General features: G+C 42.1%; 1 protein-coding gene across 1 annotated transcript in view; it reads right to left on the minus strand.

Annotated features, from left to right (window-relative positions):
- col28a1a (collagen, type XXVIII, alpha 1a) overlaps positions 1-17,481 on the minus strand; it is a 32,553-nt gene extending 15,072 nt beyond the window's left edge. Inside the window, exons 1-21 of the mRNA XM_045226065.1 lie at positions 17,274-17,481; positions 16,207-16,353; positions 15,855-16,026; positions 14,803-14,929; positions 14,252-14,518; positions 13,991-14,011; positions 13,843-13,902; positions 11,970-12,023; positions 11,763-11,807; positions 11,639-11,665; positions 11,315-11,359; positions 10,917-10,961; positions 9,347-9,400; positions 9,167-9,235; positions 8,971-9,039; positions 8,706-8,774; positions 8,483-8,551; positions 7,902-7,970; positions 7,688-7,756; positions 7,495-7,563; positions 7,110-7,181 (exon numbers count right to left, since the gene is read on the minus strand). Coding sequence (XP_045082000.1) covers positions 7,110-7,181; positions 7,495-7,563; positions 7,688-7,756; positions 7,902-7,970; positions 8,483-8,551; positions 8,706-8,774; positions 8,971-9,039; positions 9,167-9,235; positions 9,347-9,400; positions 10,917-10,961; positions 11,315-11,359; positions 11,639-11,665; positions 11,763-11,807; positions 11,970-12,023; positions 13,843-13,902; positions 13,991-14,011; positions 14,252-14,518; positions 14,803-14,929; positions 15,855-16,026; positions 16,207-16,327 — 1,593 coding nt within the window. The 5' untranslated portion in view covers positions 16,328-16,353; positions 17,274-17,481. The remainder of the gene's footprint in view (positions 1-7,109; positions 7,182-7,494; positions 7,564-7,687; positions 7,757-7,901; positions 7,971-8,482; positions 8,552-8,705; positions 8,775-8,970; positions 9,040-9,166; positions 9,236-9,346; positions 9,401-10,916; positions 10,962-11,314; positions 11,360-11,638; positions 11,666-11,762; positions 11,808-11,969; positions 12,024-13,842; positions 13,903-13,990; positions 14,012-14,251; positions 14,519-14,802; positions 14,930-15,854; positions 16,027-16,206; positions 16,354-17,273) is intronic.
- Positions 17,482-19,371: the final 1,890 nt, after the last annotated feature.

Consider the following 19,371-nt stretch of genomic DNA (forward strand, 5'->3'; position numbering starts at 1 on the left):
ATGTCATGGCTTTAGAAGCTTCTGATAGGCTAATTGACATCATTTGAGTCAATTGGAGGTGTACCTGTGGATGTATTTCAAGGCCTACCTTCAAACCCAGTGCCTCTTTGCTTGACATAATGGTAAAATCTAAAGAAATTAGCCAAGACCTCAGAAAACAAATTGTAGACCTCCACAAGTCTGGGTCATCCTTGGGAGCAATTTCCAAACGCCTGAAGGTACCACGTTCATCTGTACAAACAATAGTACACAAGTATAAACACCATGGGACCACGCAGCCGTCATACTGCTCAGAAAGGAGACGCGTTCTGTCTCCTAGAGATTAACGTACTTTGGTGTGAAAAGTGCAAATCAATCCCAGAACAACAGCAAAGGACCTTGTGAAGATGCTGGAGGAAACAGGTACAAAAGTATCTATATCCACAGTAAAACGAGTCCTATAGAAGCCACTGCTCCAAAACCGCCATAAAAAAGACAGACTACGGTTTGCAACTGCACATGGGGACAAAGATCGTACTTTTTGGAGAAATGTCCTCTGGTCTGATGAAACAAAGATAGAACTGTTTGGCCATAATGACCATCGTTATGTTTGGAGGAAAAAGGGGGTTGCTTGCAAGCCAAAGAACACCATCCCAACCGTGAAGCACAGGGGTGGCAGCATCATGCTGTGGGTGTGCTTTGCTGCAGGAGGGACTGGTGCACTTCACAAAATAGATGGCATCATGAGGAAGGGAAATTATGTGGATATATTGAAGCAACATCTCAAGACATCAGTCAGGAAGTTAAAGCTTGGTCGCAAATGGGTCTTCCTAATGGACAATGACCCCAAGCATACTTCCAAAGTTGTGGCAAAATGGCTTAAGGACAACAAAGTCAAGGTACTGGAGTGGCCATCACAAAGCCCTGAGCTCAATCTTATAGAAAATGTGTGGGCAGAACTGAAAAAGCGTGTGCGAGCAAGGAGGCCTACAAACCTGACTCAGTTACACCAGATCTGTCAGGAGGAATGGGCCAAAATTCACCCAACTTATTGTGGGAAGCTTGTGGAAGGCTACCCGAATCGTTTGACCCAAGTTAAACAATTTAAAGGCAATGCTACCAAATACTAATTGAGTGTATGTAAACTTCTGACCCACTAGGAATGTGATGAAATAAATAAAAGCTGAAAGAAACAATTCTCTCTACTATTATTCTGACATTTCACATTCTTAAAATAAAGTGGTGATCCTAACTGACCTAAGACAGTGAATTTTTACTAGGATTAAATGTCAGGAATTGTGAAAAACTGAGTTTAAATGTATTTGGCTAAGGTGTACAGTGAGGGAAAAAAGTATTTGATCCCCTGCTGATTTTGTACGTTTGCCCACTGACAAAGAAATGCTCAGTCTATAATTTTAATGGTAGGTTTATTTGAACAGTGAGAGACAGAATAACAACAACAAAATCCAGAAAGGTGTATGTAAACTTCCGACTTTAACTGTACATACACACACATATATATACATCCATCCATCCATATATACATACATCCATACACACACACATATCCTTTTTTAAATTATATTTCCCTTCATTACTTTCCAACCCCACCACCCCTTCCCCAATTGGAGTAAACTAGTGAACAACAACGCTTAGACCTCTACTTCCAGCCCATACATACTATATATATTTTATGGACACAGTCAAATTCTACAATAACTATATTTTGTTTGTTTTTACTCCTGAACTTCCTTAGATCATTTTCATGATGTCCATCTGGTTTGCTTCTATATGCCATATTTTGTGCTCTTTCACAAAAGCTCTCAACCTATAACCTATATACTTATTATGGACACAGTATGCTTTACATTAGTTATCTTGTTGTTATTAGTCCCATCCTTCAGCTCCATTCAACACCTCCCATCTATCTCTTAACACCATCCATATTGGATTTCTATTTGCCATATATTTTTCAACTGTACTGTGATGTTTTACAAAAGTTCTGAATCTTTCTATTCTCATTGTTTCTACAGATGGTAAATTGAAACTAAACATTTTTGCTAAAAGTATTATTATATTATTGATCAATTGACTATGACTTTTCAGATCACCCAGTAGTGCTATCAGCAGGGTTAGCTCCAGGTAAATATTGCAATCCTTTAACCATTCCTGGACCTGTGTCCAAAAACAAGCTACAAATGATCTAATGATTCTGTCTCTTCGCAGCAAAATCTGCAGAGCTGGGAAGATTGTATCCCCCATATAAATAACATTATATTGGTAGCAAGAATTTTGTATAATAATTTTTTAATCCGGCGTCGTTTTGCGTATCAGTTCATAAACACTATGCCATGGAATCGGTACGTCAAAAATCTCTTCCCAACTATTTTGCAATCTATATGGGACGGCTGTCAATCCTTTGGTCCTTAAATGAAACTGGTATACTTTTTTATTTATTACAATTTTCTTTAACCAATTATGGTCTTTAATGCAAGGCCGACAGACAAGTTCCTTACTTTTTCCCCCTTCCACTTTCCTTCTCCATTTTTGCGGTAATGCTGCAATTATTTGGTTGTAATTTTGGGTAGAGCAGACATTTCCATATGTTTTTGTCAGCTGCATGTGCGACATAACTCCACCAGTCCTACCGATAATATCATTTACGAAGATTATACCTTTATTAAACATTTTGTAAAAAAAAAAAAGTTTTTTGATCAATTAGTATATTTGAGTTTAACCACAATATTTGTTACATTATTTGTTCTGTCGTTTCTGGAGGATTAAATTGAAATTGCAACCAACTTTCTATGGCTTGTTTTAGAAATGGTGATATTTGGGAGATTATTTCCTTTTCAAATAACTTAAAGTGAGAGGTTGTAATCTGAATAAAGGGAAAAAGGCCATTCTTCAACATTGGGTGAGACAATCTTACTAATTTGCTAGAGAACCAGTTCGGATTTAAGTATAACTTTTGAATGACTAAAGCTTTTAGTGATAGGTCTAATGCTTTAATATTTAATAATTTCTCTCCTCCGAATTCATATTCATTATATAAATAGGCCCGTTTAATTTTGTCTGGCTAGCCGTTCCAAATAAAATGGAATATTTTTTTCTCATATAATTTAAAAAACTGTTCGCTAGGCGTAGGCAAGACCATAAGCAAATACAGTGGGGAAAAAAGTATTTAGTCAGCCACCAATTGTGCAAGTTCTCCCACTTAAAAAGATGAGAGAGGCCTGTACTTTTCATCATAGGTACACATCAACTAGGACAGACAAATTGAGAAAAACATTTCCAGAAAATCACATTGTAGGATTTTTTATGAATTTATTTGCAAATTATGGTGGAAAATAAGTATTTGGTCACCTACAAACAAGCAAGATTTCTGGCTCTCACAGACCTGTAACTTCTTCTTTAAGAGGCTCCTCTGCCCTCCACTCGTTACCTGTATTAATGGCACCTGTTTGAACTTGTTATCAGTATAAAAGACACCTGTCCACAATCTCAAACAGTCACACTCCAAACTCCACTATGGCCAAGACCAAAGAGCTGTCAAAGGACACCAGAAACAAAATTGTAGACCTGCACCAGGCTGGGAAGACTGAATCTGCAATAGGTAAGCAGCTTGGTTTGAAGAAATCAACTGTGGGAGCAATTATTAGGAAATGGAAGACATACAAGACCACTGATAATCTCCCTCGATCTGGGGCTCCACGCAAGATCTCACCCGTGGGGTCAAAATGATCACAAGAACGGTGAGCAAAAATCCCAGAACCACACGGGGGACCTAGTGAATGACCTGCAGAGAGCTGGGACCAAAGTAACAAAGCCTACCATCAGTAAGACACTACGCCGCCAGGGACTCAAATCCTGCAGTGCCAGACGTGTCCCCCTGCTTAAGCCAGTACAGGTCCAGGCCCGTCTGAAGTTTGCTAGAGTGCATTTGGATGATCCAGAAGAGGATTGGGAGAATGTCATATGGTCAGATGAAACCAAAATATAACTTTTTTGGTAAAAACTCAACTCGTCGTGTTTGGAGGACAAAGAATGCTGAGTTGCATCCAAAGAACACCATACCTACTGTGAAGCATGGGGGTGGAAACATCATGCTTTGGGGCTGTTTTTCTGCAAAGGGATCAGGACGACTGATCCGTGTAAAGGAAAGAATGAATGGGGCCATGTATCGTGAGATCTTGAGTGAAAACCTCCTTCCATCAGCAAGGGCATTGAAGATGTAACGTGGCTGGGTCTTTCAGCATGACAATGATCCCAAACACACCACCCGGGCAATGAAGGAGTGGCTTCGTAAGAAGCCTTTCAAGGTCCTGGAGTGGCCTAGCCAGTCTCCAGATCTCAACCCCATAGAAAATCTTTGGAGGGAGTTGAAAGTCCGTGTTGCCCAGCGACAGCCCCAAAACATCACTGCTCTAGAGGAGATCTGCATGGAGGAATGGGCCAAAATACCAGCAACAATGTGTGAAAGCCTTGTGAAGACTTACAGAAAACGTTTGACCTGTGTCATTGCCAACAAAGGGTATATACAAAAAGTATTGAGAAACTTTTGTTATTGACCAAATACTTATTTTCCACCATAGTTTGCAAATAAATTCATAAAAAATCCTACAATGTGATTTTCTGGGGAAAAAAATCCTCAATTTGTCTGTCATAGTTGACGTGTACCTATGATGAAAATTACAGGCCTCTCTCATCTTTTTAAGTGGGAGAACTTGCACAATTGGTGGCTGACTAAATACTTTTTTTCCCCACTGTAGGTAAACTGGGATAATACTAAAGAGTTCATCAGGGTGATTTTTCCAAAAATTGACACGTATTTACCTTTCTATGGTAGCAGGATCTTATCTATTTTTGCTAACTTTCTATGAAGATGTATTGGAGTGAGATCATTTATTTCATTTGGGATATGTATTCCGAGTATATCCACATCACCGTCAGACCATTTTATTGGTAAACTACATGGTAATGTAAAAATTGTATTTTTTAGTGATCCAATACGTAATATAGTACATTTATCATAATTTGGTTGTAATCCAGAGAGGTTAGAAAATATATCTAGATCCTCTGTGAGGCTGTGGAGGGATTCAAGTTGTGGATTAAAAAAAGAAAACATGAATCATCAGCGTACAATGACACCTTTGTTTTTATGCCCTGGATTTCTAATCCCTTGTTATTATTGTTAGATCAGATTTTAATAACTAACATCTCGATGGCAATAATAAATAGATATACCGATAGTGGACAACCTTGTTTCACTCCTCTTGACAGTTAAAAACTTTCTGAGAAATAGCCATTATTTACTATTTTACACCTAGGGTTACTATACATGATTTTATCCCAATTTATAAGAGATTGTCAAAAAATTTAATGCTCCAGGCATTTATATATAAACCCCAGTCATACTTTATCCAATGCCTTTTCGAAGTCTGCTATGAATAGTAAGCCTGGTTTCCCAGATTTTTCATAGTGTTCTATTGTTTCCAGTACTTGCCTTATATTATCTCCAATGTATCGCCCATGTAAAAAACCTGTCTGATTAGAATGAATAATGTCTGACAATACCTTTTTAATTCTATGCACTATACATTTTGCTAGAATTTTTGCATCACAACACTGAAGTGTAAGGGGCCTCCAATTTTTTTTATGGACTGGATCTTTATATTTTCTACTTGTATCCTGTTTCAGTAATAATGAAATCAGACCTTCTTCTTGAGTGTCTGATAATCTACCATTTACATAGGAGTGGTTAAAACATGCTAATAACGGTCCTCTGAGTATATCAAAAAAGGTTTGGTATACCTCGACTGGTATGCCATCCAACCCATCCCGGACATAAAGTCTTTAATTGCATCCAGAAGTTCCTCCTCTATAATTTCACCTTCACATGAGTCTTTCTGTATGGCTATTCATTTTACATTATCAATAGAAAAAAAATCTCTACAATTTGCTTCAGTTAGAGGAGATGGAGGCGACTGAAACGAAAACATATGCTTAAAGTACTTTGTTTCCTCCTTCAAAATATAATTTGGTGAATCATGGGTGACTCCGTCATTTGTAACCAGTTTCAATAAATTATTTTTGGTAGCATTCCTATGTTGAAGATTAAAAATGAATTTGGTGCATTTTTCCCATATTCCATCCAGTTTGGTTTATTTTTATAATATATTACACTTGATCTTTCTTGAATAAGTTTCTCCATTTATTTTTGTTTTTCCTCTCATTTATTCTGAGCCTCTATGTTACAGTTTTTATTGCTATCTATCTGTTCTGTTAGACCTTCTATTTCCTTTGTTAGTGTGGACTCTTTTGACCTAAATTGCTTTTGTTTTCGAGATGAGTACTGAATTGCATGGCCTCTAAAGGCACATTTAAAGGTGTCCCATACAATAAGGGGATTTGCTGTACCTATGTTATGTCGGAAAAAATCAGTTATAAATTCCTCTGTCCTAGTTAAAAATAAGTTATCATCCAATAGGCTTTGATTACATTTCCAATATCCTCGCCCACGTGGAAATTCAGTAAGAGTAATGTATATGCCAATTATATGATGGTCCGACCGCATTCTCTCCCCTATCAACACTTTTTAAACTTTTGGTGCCAACGAGAATTACATAAGAAAGAAGTCAAGACGACTAGCTTGATTGAGTCTCCGCCATGTATATCTCACTAGATCAGGATATTTAAGCCTCCATATATCTACTAGTTCTAATGTATCCATGACATTCATGATTTCCTTAAGAGCATGAGGGTGATTGTTTGTAGTGTGATTTCTTTTACGGTCCATTGAGCTATTTAAAACTGTATTATAATCTCCCACCATAATAATAGAGTCTTGAATTGCTTGCAGAGTTCATCATTAATTATATATATTGTCAAAGAAGTGTGGATCATCATTATTTGGTCCGTAAAGGTTAATGAACGAGTTAGCAAGTTAACTATTTCAAATGGCTGTGCTCTGTGCATTTGCGTGTGCATTTTAAAGCAGTTGGACGAATAAAGATTACTTAAACTTTAGAGCAAATCATTCCTAACTTTACACTCTAGTAAATATACAATGGGGCCCAATTAACTTTGACCTCTAAATTAACTTTGACCTCCTTTGACCCCTTGCTTACCTTAGGTCCGACCGCTCCATCTTCCCCAGGTATACCAGGTATCCCAGAGGATCCGTCAGGTCCTGGTTCACCCTGGAGACGACCAAAGATCAGACACACACCTCCACATTCAACACCTGCTCATCTCAGCTGCACATACCACAGGAGGTTGGTGGTACCTTAATTGGGGAGAACAGGCTCGTGGTAATGGCTGGAGCGGTATGGGTGGAATGGTATCAAATACATAAAACACATGGTTTCCATGTGTTTGATGCCATTCCATTTACTCCGTTCCAGACATTATTATGAGCCGTCCTCCCCTCAGCAGCCTCCACTGGTACATACAGTACATGTATATAATGTCCTGTGTTGTATGTTGCATTGGGGACTTTTGCCATCCACTCACCTTTGACCCTGGCTCCCCGACTCCTCTCTCTCCCTGTGGTCCATGCTCTCCTGGGAAACCCTGGTCACCCTGTGGAGAAGACAACTGAATCAGTCCCTGAATGAAAACCAGCAGTACTACAGACATCGAGGTCTGGATTTGAGTAAGGGGGCAATGTACCATGTCACCCACCACCATATTTAGTTCCACCCACCTTTGGACCAACTATTCCCAACCCTGGTGGCCCCCGAGGGCCGGAAGACCCAGATGGACCATTGTCTCCCTGCAAAGAGAGAGAGGGGCAGAGAAGAGTCAGTTCAGTTATACGTGAGTGATCCAACAAACAGAATGTCAGTGGGATACAAATTGAAATAGTGGAACAGAGTGGAAACAGTAGAACAAATAATGGAATAATTTGATAGGCCTGCCTTTTCTCCTTGGATCCCTGCACCTGGAAAACCCACCAATCCTGGCAAACCTGGGGCTCCTGTGTTTCCCTGGAGGTCAGAGGTTAGAGGGATCAGGGGATAAGCGGTAATCCCTTAGTGCAGGGGTTCCCAAACTTTTTTTTTTGCGTCGGTACCCCTTTTATGATAGCAACTTCATAAGGGACTGTCATAATATCAGAACACAACTCCTACTTTAGAGTGTGATAAAAATAGCATACAAGCAGTTTTACTATGACTTCTGCAGTGCATGGCCGGACATATCAAGTCTCGGCCCCTGGGAATTAACATTTAAAAGGCCCCCCTCTTGACATCAGAGAGACAATTTTGAAGTTTTAAAGCACATTTCCTGCTATTCTACAAATGTTGCCTTGAGGCAGACAAAATAATTTGGCCGCGGACCCTCTGCAGTTCCCCACTTTGAGAACCCCTGCCTTACTGTACACAATGTTTTCATGACCATCATCAACATAGACACACAGCAATTCATGATGTCTGTTCAATACCTTCCATCTTGAGATGGTTTAGGGTTAAGTTTAAGGTCAGGGTTAGGGCTAACATACCTTGTCACCTTTGAACCCTGAACCCTGGGTGCCGCGGATGCCCTTAGGACCCTCGTAACCCCTGTCACCCTGAAACACATAAAGGACACTGAGCCATTAGCTAGGTACACACTTTACTGTATAAATAAGAAAGATATGTGATTCCTACATGTCATATCTCACATACAGTACATATTCAAGCTAGACTATTCAGTGGGTTGAACAGCTAGTGATGGTGTCTCACCTTAGGCCCTGGTAGACCCTCTCCTGGGGACCCTTGTGTTCCCTGAACCCCTGGAGAACCAATCGGACCCTAGTAGACATAATACAGAGGATAAAAATAGCATATATTCCTCAGCATAGAGCAAAGCTCAATTATTTACAATATGTCTCCACCTAGTGGATAGCCTGACACACTGCAGGGTAATTCTACAAGAGGGCTATGTCAAGCAAGCATTGACATAAGAAAGATATCTAGCCATAACACCTAACAAACACTGTGAACTTACTGGCAGTCCTGGTTCACCCATACCCATGGGACCATTGGGTCCAGGCCTTCCCTGATTTCCCTTATTGCCCTAGGATACAGGAGAAACTAGGATTAGAATCCGAGAGATCACTAGAGGGATTACTAGAGGGATCACTAGAGAGATCGTATGACAGAAAAGAGGTAGAAGTCACCCCTAACAACAGATCTAAACTAACCTTAGGTCCAGGAAAGCCGATGCCAGTATCCCCTGGAGGTCCCATCACTCCACCAGGTCCACGGTCACCCTGGGAAAGAGAGGGGCATCATTCACCTTTCCCCAACTTCCTCAGTACATTTTAGCTGTATCTTTATCTAGAACATTTCTGGAGGTATAGGAAGTTTAGCGTCATCCTTACTTTGGGTCCTACAGGTCCTTCAGAGCCCTGGTCCCCAGGACCTCCAATAAGACCCTGCAACAGAGACAAGACAAACACTTCGGTCAATGCCTGAATTTAAATAATCTGCAGTAGGCTAAATTCACAGGGCCTTGAGTTTTCCTTGTTAGAACCCCTCCCCACCACACACACACATACACAAATACTGTATAATCCCAAACAAGAAAACCAATAAATCAATAAATCAACTGAATGTTCTAAATTCTTTAAAATTCCCTCTATATCCCGCTAAGCTTACTTTGTAATTTTTTTTTACAAAAATGCGTGTGAGCAGCAATGTTTAGTTTCAAATTCTCTGGTCAATGTTATGGTATGGCAAACAGGTCATGTATATTTTGGAGGGTCAGGGTGTGGTCAATCAAATTATGTTTGATCATCCTCCATATTTCTACAATTATTCGCATAGGTACTCCCCAGTCCCCATGGGAACATGGTCTGGACCAGGCCTAAAACTAAAATCTAAAAACCACCACCGTATTCAGACGATGGACTGCTGTTGTCATGCTAATGCAGGAGGGGCGTGAAAAGCGTTTAAGGAGGAATTAAGGGGGGGTGGATAACATGTGCAGAAACACTAATGCTGCAGGACAATAGTCTGGTGGGAGATAAAGACAATAAACTGCAGGCTTGGATTCCCTTCTTTAGATAGGCTCCATTAGGACGGGATAAGGACTAATCCAGGACTCACATTCCATAAGTGCAGACTGGGAGAAAAGCTTCATACTCAGTGTGCATCTCCATGAGATACTGATGGTTCCAGTGGAGGGTCGGATGTGGGGGTGTAGTCACAGGAATCGTTCAATTTGACCACTCACTCATTCACACACAGGTATGAATGGGCAAAGTGTTGTGTGAGGAGTGGGATTTTTCAAAATTGTTATGGCCATGGGGATTTCTCCTCAGTATGTAAATCGAAGACATTATAATTTAGAACACATGTAAGTACATATACTGGATTCTAAAGATACTCAGGGCCTTATTCAATTAAACCTAGTTGTTTTCCTGTTTCCAGCAGAGGCCGGTGGGAAGAGCTATCGGAGGACAGGCTCAGTGTAATGGCTGGAATGGAATAAATGGAACGGAGTCAAACACATCACACATATTTGACTCTGTTCCATTGATTCCATTCCATGCATTACAATTAGCCGTCTTCCTATAGCTCATCCGACCAGCCTCCTCTTGTTTCCAGGGTAAGTCAAATATAACATTTTCCCTGTACAGTGATAAAGTGTGTTAGAAAGAATCGATACGAAGTTGAGTTTTCTTTTTGTTTCACAAGCACAAAACAGTCACTCCTGCAGCACAGAAATAATGACTTTGACTTATCCCTGGGACTTGGCTATCTATTTTGATCTATTTTGTAGGGCCCCAAGTCTGTATCGACATGACAATAACCAAGCAAACATTGTCTGAGGCCTCTGGGAAAAAACATTGATCTGCATGTCTCCAAAATGACCATGCCACCACCATATTGACCATATTGTTCGCTGTAACATATGGACAATAAAGTTATATTATATTATTGAGTCACCTGCTCTCCTCTGGGTCCCTGAGGGCCTGGAGGTCCGTTTGGCCCCTGTGGGAACAGGTCACAGTCAGGAGGGGAAGAGGGACAAAACAACCCATTGAGGGTGCAGCCAAAAGTCACAAGAACTTTAAAAAGGACATGTGCAACTCTAACTCAGAGTTACAAGCTTACAAGCTGTTGAGTCTAGCGTATAGCTATCTCTTTACATTTACATTTTAGTCATTTAGCAGACGCTCTTATCCAGAGCGACTTACAGTTAGTGAGTGCATACATTTTTTTGTTTTTTATCTCTTCACATCACAATGTAATTCATCCAAAGTCAGCAAGGCATCTGAATTCACTGAGTAGCAGTTAGCGTGGGGGATAGCCATTTACAATGAACAGAGCAGAGGCGTGCCTACATGATCTCCCTTCATCCCGGGGGTGCCGCACTCGCCTCTTTCCCCCTGGAAAACAGAAAAAGCAGAGAAGACAGAATTTTGACTGCACTGAGCCTTTTAAACCGTGGCGTGCCAGAGGACGATGGCACTGGTTCAAACTGATGGTATCTAGCTAGCATGTGTTAGCTAGTGTTTGTTGTCAGAGTAGCATTGGGACCTTGACGAGCTGTTTCACTATGATTCAGCATCCAATCCATCATGGGTCAGTTTTCTTTGCTGTAATTAATGATTTGCTGTAATGTACTGTCATTCATTTATGGTCAGCAAGTAGTACTGGTATCTCACCTTTCCCCCTCTAGTGCCGGGCTGACCCTAAAACAATGGGAGAGATCTCAATAAAAATCGATACATCAGTTATAAGTCAACAATATACCTGTATAGATTGGCTTAGTCATCTATGCTACAGTACCTCGATACCCTCCATCCCAGGCCTTCCATTGATACCAGGTTCCCCCTACAGTGACACCAGAGACCAGACAGTGAATACATCCATACATCCATCAACATATATAAAAACATTACAACGAACATCAACGTATATAAAGAAAACAGCATTCTTTCTGTCACAACAAACGAACATTGGTGGGATTATCTCAGGGCAAAACGAAGAACTTACATTAAATCCTTTAGGACCGGGAGTACCGTCAGATCCAGGCTGGCCTGATTTCCCCTGCAGATTACACAGGAATGGAGAGATCATTCCATCAGAGGACAGAATGGACAGATTATTGGACAGAATGTGATTTTTCGGGGCCAATTTTCATCCCTGGTTGTTCCCATAACATCCCTGTAGTGTGTGTAGATTCGTGTGTAGGTGACCGTGGTCGTTCGGTGCATGTCCCTGTCTATGCTGTTCCTGTGACCTCTCTATGTATTATCAGCCTCAAACCCTGTGGTAGCCTATACAACCTCAGTCAACTCAATAGTGTCAGGGGCCTCTGTGCCGTATAGCCTCAGTTAACTCAATAGTGTCAGGGGCCTCTGTGCCGTATAGCCTCAGTCAACTCAATAGTGTCAGGGGCCACTGTGCCATATAGCCTCAGTTAACTCAATAGTGTCAGGGGCCTCTGTGCCGTATAGCCTCAGTTAACTCAATAGTGTCAGGGGCCTCTGTGCCGTATAGCCTCAGTCAACTCAATAGTGTCAGGGGCCTCTGTGCCGTATAGCCTCAGTAAACTCAATAGTGTCAGGGGCCTCTTTACCGTATAGCCTCAGTCAACTCAATAGTGTCAGGGGCCTCTGTGCCGTATAGCCTCAGTCAACTCAATAGTGTCAGGGGCCACTGTGCCATATAGCCTCAGTTAACTCAATAGTGTCAGGGGCCTCTGTGCCGTATAGCCTCAGTTAACTCAATAGTGTCAGGGGCCTCTGTGCCGTATAGCCTCAGTCAACTCAATAGTGTCAGGGGCCTCTGTGCCGTATAGCCTCAGTAAACTCAATAGTGTCAGGGGCCTCTTTACCGTATAGCCTCAGTCAACTCAATAGTGTCAGGGGCCTCTGTGCCGTATAGCCTCAGTTAACTCAATAGTGTCAGGGGCCACTGTGCCGTATAGCCTCAGTAAACTCAATAGTGTCAGGGGCCACTGTGCCGTATAGCCTCAGTAAACTCAATAGTGTCAGGGGCCTCTGTGCCGTATAGCCTCAGTTAACTCAATAGTGTCAGGGGCCACTGTGCCGTATAGCCTCAGTAAACTCAATAGTGTCAGGGGCCACTGTGCCGTATAGCCTCAGTAAACTCAATAGTGTCAGGGGCCCATCCCCTCCCTGTGTGTTTGCCCACACCTAATCTCCTATCCTTGACCTCTGCTTCCAGCCAAAAGTCGCTCTTCAAAAGGCCTGCTAGTCAAAACACAGTCCCTCTATGCTATTCTTTTATTTTACGCCATGACCCTTCGCCCCTCGCACAGTACAGCTCTGCTACACTTGCAGTGTGGGAAACACTTCCTACTCTTTGATGTGATGCCCAGGACCCCTCTTGTATACACAGAGGCCAGATACAACTCATCCTATTCACAAAGAGGCCAGATGCACCTGCTATGAGCATACAGTGGGGTATGCAGGGGTGTTAGAGGGGCGTTGAGCAGTTAGGGTGCGTTAGGGACTGGGTGCTATGACTGGGAAAGCCCCTGGTTGCATACAAAGGGATATGTAGGGGGGTTACAGCCCATGGTTGTCCAACTGGTGAACTTGCCAGCAATAACACAGGCCTGTCTGAGGATTACTGCTCCTCTGTACTGCAGAGTAAACCACTGTCAATTTGGACACATCAACCTCGACACATGAGGTCAATTCATCAAACCAGTCAGTGCTTTTCAATGAGGAAAATTGGAATTTAAATGTCAGTGTACTTCCTGAATTGACTGAATTGACAAAAGACAACAAAATTAAAACTGAAGAAGAGTTATAGCGTATAGTGTTTACTAGCTACTAGAAGATGCTTTTGAGCCAAAACAAGAACAAGTTCGACAATGAGACAGAAGTGGACTCACTGGGCTTCCAGGGGGACCTCTCTCTCCTTTATCACACAGACAGGACTTTGGCTGTGGGCACTAAAACCAAGAGAAGCAACATTTGAGTATACACCTCAGAGATAATCATATTTACATTCCAAATGAAAAGAAAAAGGGACATATTTACCCCTGTGTTGACAAGCGCGTTCTAAAAACAGAAGAAATAGCAAAAAAAAACGGTGATTTATATTTTGATAGCTCACACTCAGGTGCTCAGTAATGTATATGTTTAAATTGAGCCATTTTAATCCTGGTCAGGTAACTCACAGCATGAGCCCTACTGAATCGGGATTTAGGGGCTGAAGGAAAACATAAACATCTAGAATTGTATGGCAATGTCAAGACATGTTGGTATCCTTGAGGACAGCTCACTCCCATCACCACTCACCAGTTCTCTGAAGAGTTTATCCTCCAGCAGGTTGTCTGTAAGGCTGAGGACGTGCTGCTGTGGCGGGGCACTGGCGATGGAACGTAGCCTGGCATTGGTGGGCCCGTCCCAGGGTAGACCCGATAGCCCGATGGTGAACAGACGAATGTTGTGGTTCTTAGCCTCGGCCGCGGCGGTCACAGCACTGGGGCTGCGGGGATGGTCCACGCCGTCGGTCATTAGCAACATCACCCTCAGGCTGTTGGCCGCTGTCTCACGGCTAAACATCTGGGTGTTATAATCATTTGATTGTACTTTGGTATTGAGTCTCATACTTGTTTTTTGTATGGTGCACTTTGTTCTCAATTGGTTCTACTTTCTTTGGATAGTCCTCTATAGATAATCAAACTATCAACAAACTTTCATATGCAACCCTATTGGCTTGGGGTTAGGACTAGGGTTAGGTTTAGTGGATAGTTAGTTGAACGGTTAGTTGATGGTTAGTTTAACATCCATCAACCATCTGTAGGGGACTATCCAAATAAAGCACTACCAGATAATGATATGCAGACCTGTGTAGCGTTAGTGATGGCGTAGGCTGAGTAGGTTCCGTGTCCGATGTAGGCCATGGACGCCACTCTGCTCTGGAACACATCCACATCCTGCCAGTCCCGGAAGTTGTGCTCCAGGGAAACAGAGCTAGGAGAAGAAGAAGAAGAAGAAGAAGAAGAAGAAGAAGAAGAAGAAGAAGAAGAAGAAGAAGAAGAAGAAGAAGAAGAAGAAGAAGAAGAAGATGGAGAGCAGTTAAATCTAGAGCAGTTAGATGGAGAGCACAAGGGCAGAAGATTACATCTACAGTGGGATACTAATACTAGCAACCCACTAGTTGCCAGCCCACTCCCGCCCAGATTTTTGTCCCGGCTGCCATGGGATAGAACCGGAGACTCTCTGGTTGTTAGCTCATCCCTCTAACCTCTACAGTACCAACCTGCTGTACTGCAGCACAGTCAGCCTCATCCCTCTAACCTCTACCGTACCAACCTGCTGTACTGCAGCACAGTCAGCCTCATCCCTCTAACCTCTACAGTACCAACCTGCTGTACTGCAGCACAGTCAGCCTCATCCCTCTAACCTCTACAGTACCAACCTGCTGTACTGCAGCACAGTCAGCCTCATCCCTCTAACCTCTACAGTACCAACCTGCTGTACTGCAGCACAGTCAGCCTCATCCCTCTAACCTCTACAGTACCAACCTGCTGTACTGCAGCACAGTCAGCCTCATCCCTCTAACCTCTACCGTACCAACCTGCTGTACTGCAGCACAGTCAGCCTCATCCCTCTAACCTCTACAGTACCAACCTGCTGTACTGCAGCACAGTCAGCCTCATCCCTCTAACCTCTACCGTACCAACCTGCTGTACTGCAGCACAGTCAGCCTCATCCCTCTAACCTCTACAGTACCAACCTGCTGTACTGCAGCACAGTCAGCCTCATCCCTCTAACCTCTACAGTACCAACCTGCTGTACTGCAGCACAGTCAGCCTCATCCCTCTAACCTCTACAGTACCAACCTGCTGTACTGCAGCACAGTCTGCCTCATCCCTCTAACCTCTACAGTACCAACCTGCTGTACTGCAGCGCGGCCAGCCTCAACCTCAGTCTCCAGCCTGCTGCCTGGATCTGCATGAGCCGCGTGCTGAAACGCAGGACAAAGTCTTTCTGCTTCTCAAACAGCAGCACCTTGGCCTTCTCTGAGCTGTCCAGGATGAACATGATCTCCACCGGGCAGATCAGAACTATTGGGGAGGGGGAAGAGAGAGAGAGGGATGGAAAGAGAGAGGGTGGAGAGGATTAAAGGTGAGTGAATGAATGAATGAATACATGCATGAATACATGAATGGATGAATGCATGAATGAATGAATAAATGAAAGAATGAACGAATCGATGAATGAATTAATGAATGAAACCCACTTACTTTTTCCTTCATTTTGGAGGACCTGGTTGTCGTCTCTCTGGCCCTTCCTCCTCCTGCTCTGGCCCCTGGCTGTGTGTGTTAGTACCAACATGAGGAGCAACAGCTCCACAAACTTCCTCATCTTGATCTCTTGTCCAGCAGCTCAGCCTAGAACCAACCAAACACAAATTTGAGACTCCTTCTCCTAATTCAGCATACACACAGCACACACAGACACAGACACACACATGCACACATACACACACACACACACACACACACACACACGCACACACACACACACACACACGCCTAGTCACAGAAGAGTGACTAGTATGAAAATGTATGCACTCACTAACTGTAAGTCGCTCTGAATAAGAGCGTCTGCTATATGACTAAAAATGTTTTTATAAATGTAAGAGTGCTATGACTTCTGTACACACTAGAGGGCAGCAACACCATAATACACAACAATAAATGACGCTAGATCCATTTGGGACAATGTGGTATCATAACTTGGTTGCATGCAAAGGGAACAGGGTGCACATGAAGCCTCCAGTGAGGGAATAGCTGCAGGTGTAACATCAAAATGACTACCCAGGGGACCAGAACCACTGCTCTATGTTTCAGATCATTTGTTTATTTTACCAAAGTTATTGCCAGTTACCTTTTGCGTTTATAGCAGAAATTTTCAGGATATGGTCAGACACCATTTTTTCTTCAGAAAATGAAAGGTCATTTCAATTGATTTATTTGAATTGGAATTGGTCTCAGCCTTATTCATAATATTTAGCTGCAAATATTTCGTTGTAAATATGTGATTATAAATGCATAATTCCTGATAATTATTCGGAGAACTAGTTAATGCTCTCAAATCAACGGATTGACTGATTTAATAGCGCAGACAACCCTGAACTCATCATTATTATCACTATTTATTTAAAAAATATATTTCAATCTGGAATACAATATGCAACAAATGCGATTGTCATTGGTTTGTCTACAAAAATGTTCTCTCTACATGTTAAATAGCCTACACTTGACACGAATGTGTTACATAACATAGTTTCAAATCAATTTAAACTTACCTTGATTCTCATTTAAATACAATCAATCACAGTAATAGTCAGCTCATTTGGTCTCAATTACATAATCCGGTGGGCGAGATTTTTATCCCCGGTTTAGTCCTAAAGCAAGAGAGAGCAATGGTGATCAAACCGCACGAATCGATTCAAACCTGCACGAGGGGGCTGCACTGGGAACACTGAATATTTATGAAGCGCACCTACCATCGCACTGTTGTCAAATGGCACGGGGATGCCTCCCTTTACCAGTGTTTTATAAAGCTACAGGGCTGATTATTATCAGATTGATGGGAAAAAAATACGAGTTTAGGTTATTGCACATTTTTCATATTGATAACATCAATAGTAATTCCGTTTTTTTCACTCTACATTATTGAGGTCAGACCACCTTTGTTTTCTCAGTCATCATTCATGCCAACTATTGGTCTATAATAGATATTGATAGGCCCTGTGCACAAAGCATGTTGTGGCCTATCAACCTTCAACATCCTTCCCACCCAACCTAATGGTATTAATATGTTACAATCAAATATATAACCCTAGTGGGACTACTGTATATGTTTATATTCATAGCTGTAGGCAATTGAGTCTCATTGAACCCACAGACAGTCATGATGAACCTCTGTCCTCCCCCCCATCCCCCAATAACTGAAGGGTTTTATTACTCCTTTGTGGGCTCTTTGAAGATTTTAATGTGAGCACCTACTCATCCATCATTCATTGCATGGTTCAACTAACTCATCTGAACGATCAAGTTAGAGGTTTCTGTTCAGAGTTATTGAGTTTCTAGCATGATCCATTGAGTCACCGACATGCTACTAAAACTCAACAGGGCCAATATGGCACTAAATATGACTTACGGGTTAAAACACATGAGTACTGTAGACCTGGATCAAATGCTTACTGTAAGTCAAATACTTAAAAAAACTGGAGGTGCACTTGATTTAGCTTGCCCGGTAGGCTAGCCTAAAATGAAACCAATGTAATAATCCCAAAAGTGCAAACTCGGCCCATCTTGTATGTTGGTCAAACTAAATAAGTAATGTGCACCTCAAGAGTTTCAGTTATGATTTGTACCTAGGTCTGGAGTACATGTAGGTCACCCAACTCCTGCACAAAAAGGGTCCCAAAAGGATTCTTTGGCTGTCCCCAGAGGATAACTATTTTTTTAGGTTTCAAGTAGAACCCTTTTGGGTTCCATCTGGAACCCAAAAGGGTTCTTCAAAGGGTTCTCCTATGAGGACAGCCGAATAACCCTTTTAGGTTCTAGATAGCACCTTTTTTTCTAAGAGTGTAGGGATGGAGTGAATGATCTGTTAAAGGAAAGGAATAGGATGAAAACATCCTTGACCGATGACCATTGAGTAACATCTTGGACCCACTCCAAGTAGCAACCCCACAAGTTCATAGAATAGCAAGCACCAAACCTCATCTGGATGACTGCAATATGAAAGAAACATCACAGCACAGAGACATGTCCGAAAGGGTTTTCATGCAACTCCCGACGACGTAAATCAAAAGTGTCTGAGAAAGAGGGGTTGCTCCAGCTGAAAAGGTTAACAATCTTCCCATGAGATGTACCAGGTTTGGTGCAACAGACCAGAAAGACTACAGATGTTGACACAATGTGCTTTTCTGAAGACGTAATGAAGACACCTAGCGACTTCATCAAGGTCACTCACTATCACAGGAACCCAAGTTCACAAACGTCATGACATGTTGTCAAACACATTCTAAGCTACATTCCGAACTGTTAAAATGCTCACATTACCAACCTATATTGATAATAGGACACAGGTGGTGGTTGCATTAGTAGACTAATATATTTGTCTTTCACAGTACTTAAAATGTCATCCTGAGGAATCGGCCATAAACTTCCGTAGTTCCCTATTTGAAGGGTGCCTAGGAGGGTGCTTACTAGCTGGAGGGGGGCAGTGATCTACATCTACACTATGTGACAGGGATCATGCTGCTTCTCCTTCCAGGCACTACTAACCCTGTGTCATGGCACAGTAGACTATAAAGATGTCAAACCGCAGAACATGCCTGTCAAAAAGTTCTGCTTCTGAGAATGTTGAAGGAATGTTCCTTGATAACTGCC

The sequence above is a fragment of the Coregonus clupeaformis genome, chromosome 17 (genome assembly GCF_020615455.1).
Source record: "Coregonus clupeaformis isolate EN_2021a chromosome 17, ASM2061545v1, whole genome shotgun sequence".
Classification (NCBI taxonomy): Eukaryota; Metazoa; Chordata; class Actinopteri; order Salmoniformes; family Salmonidae; genus Coregonus; species Coregonus clupeaformis.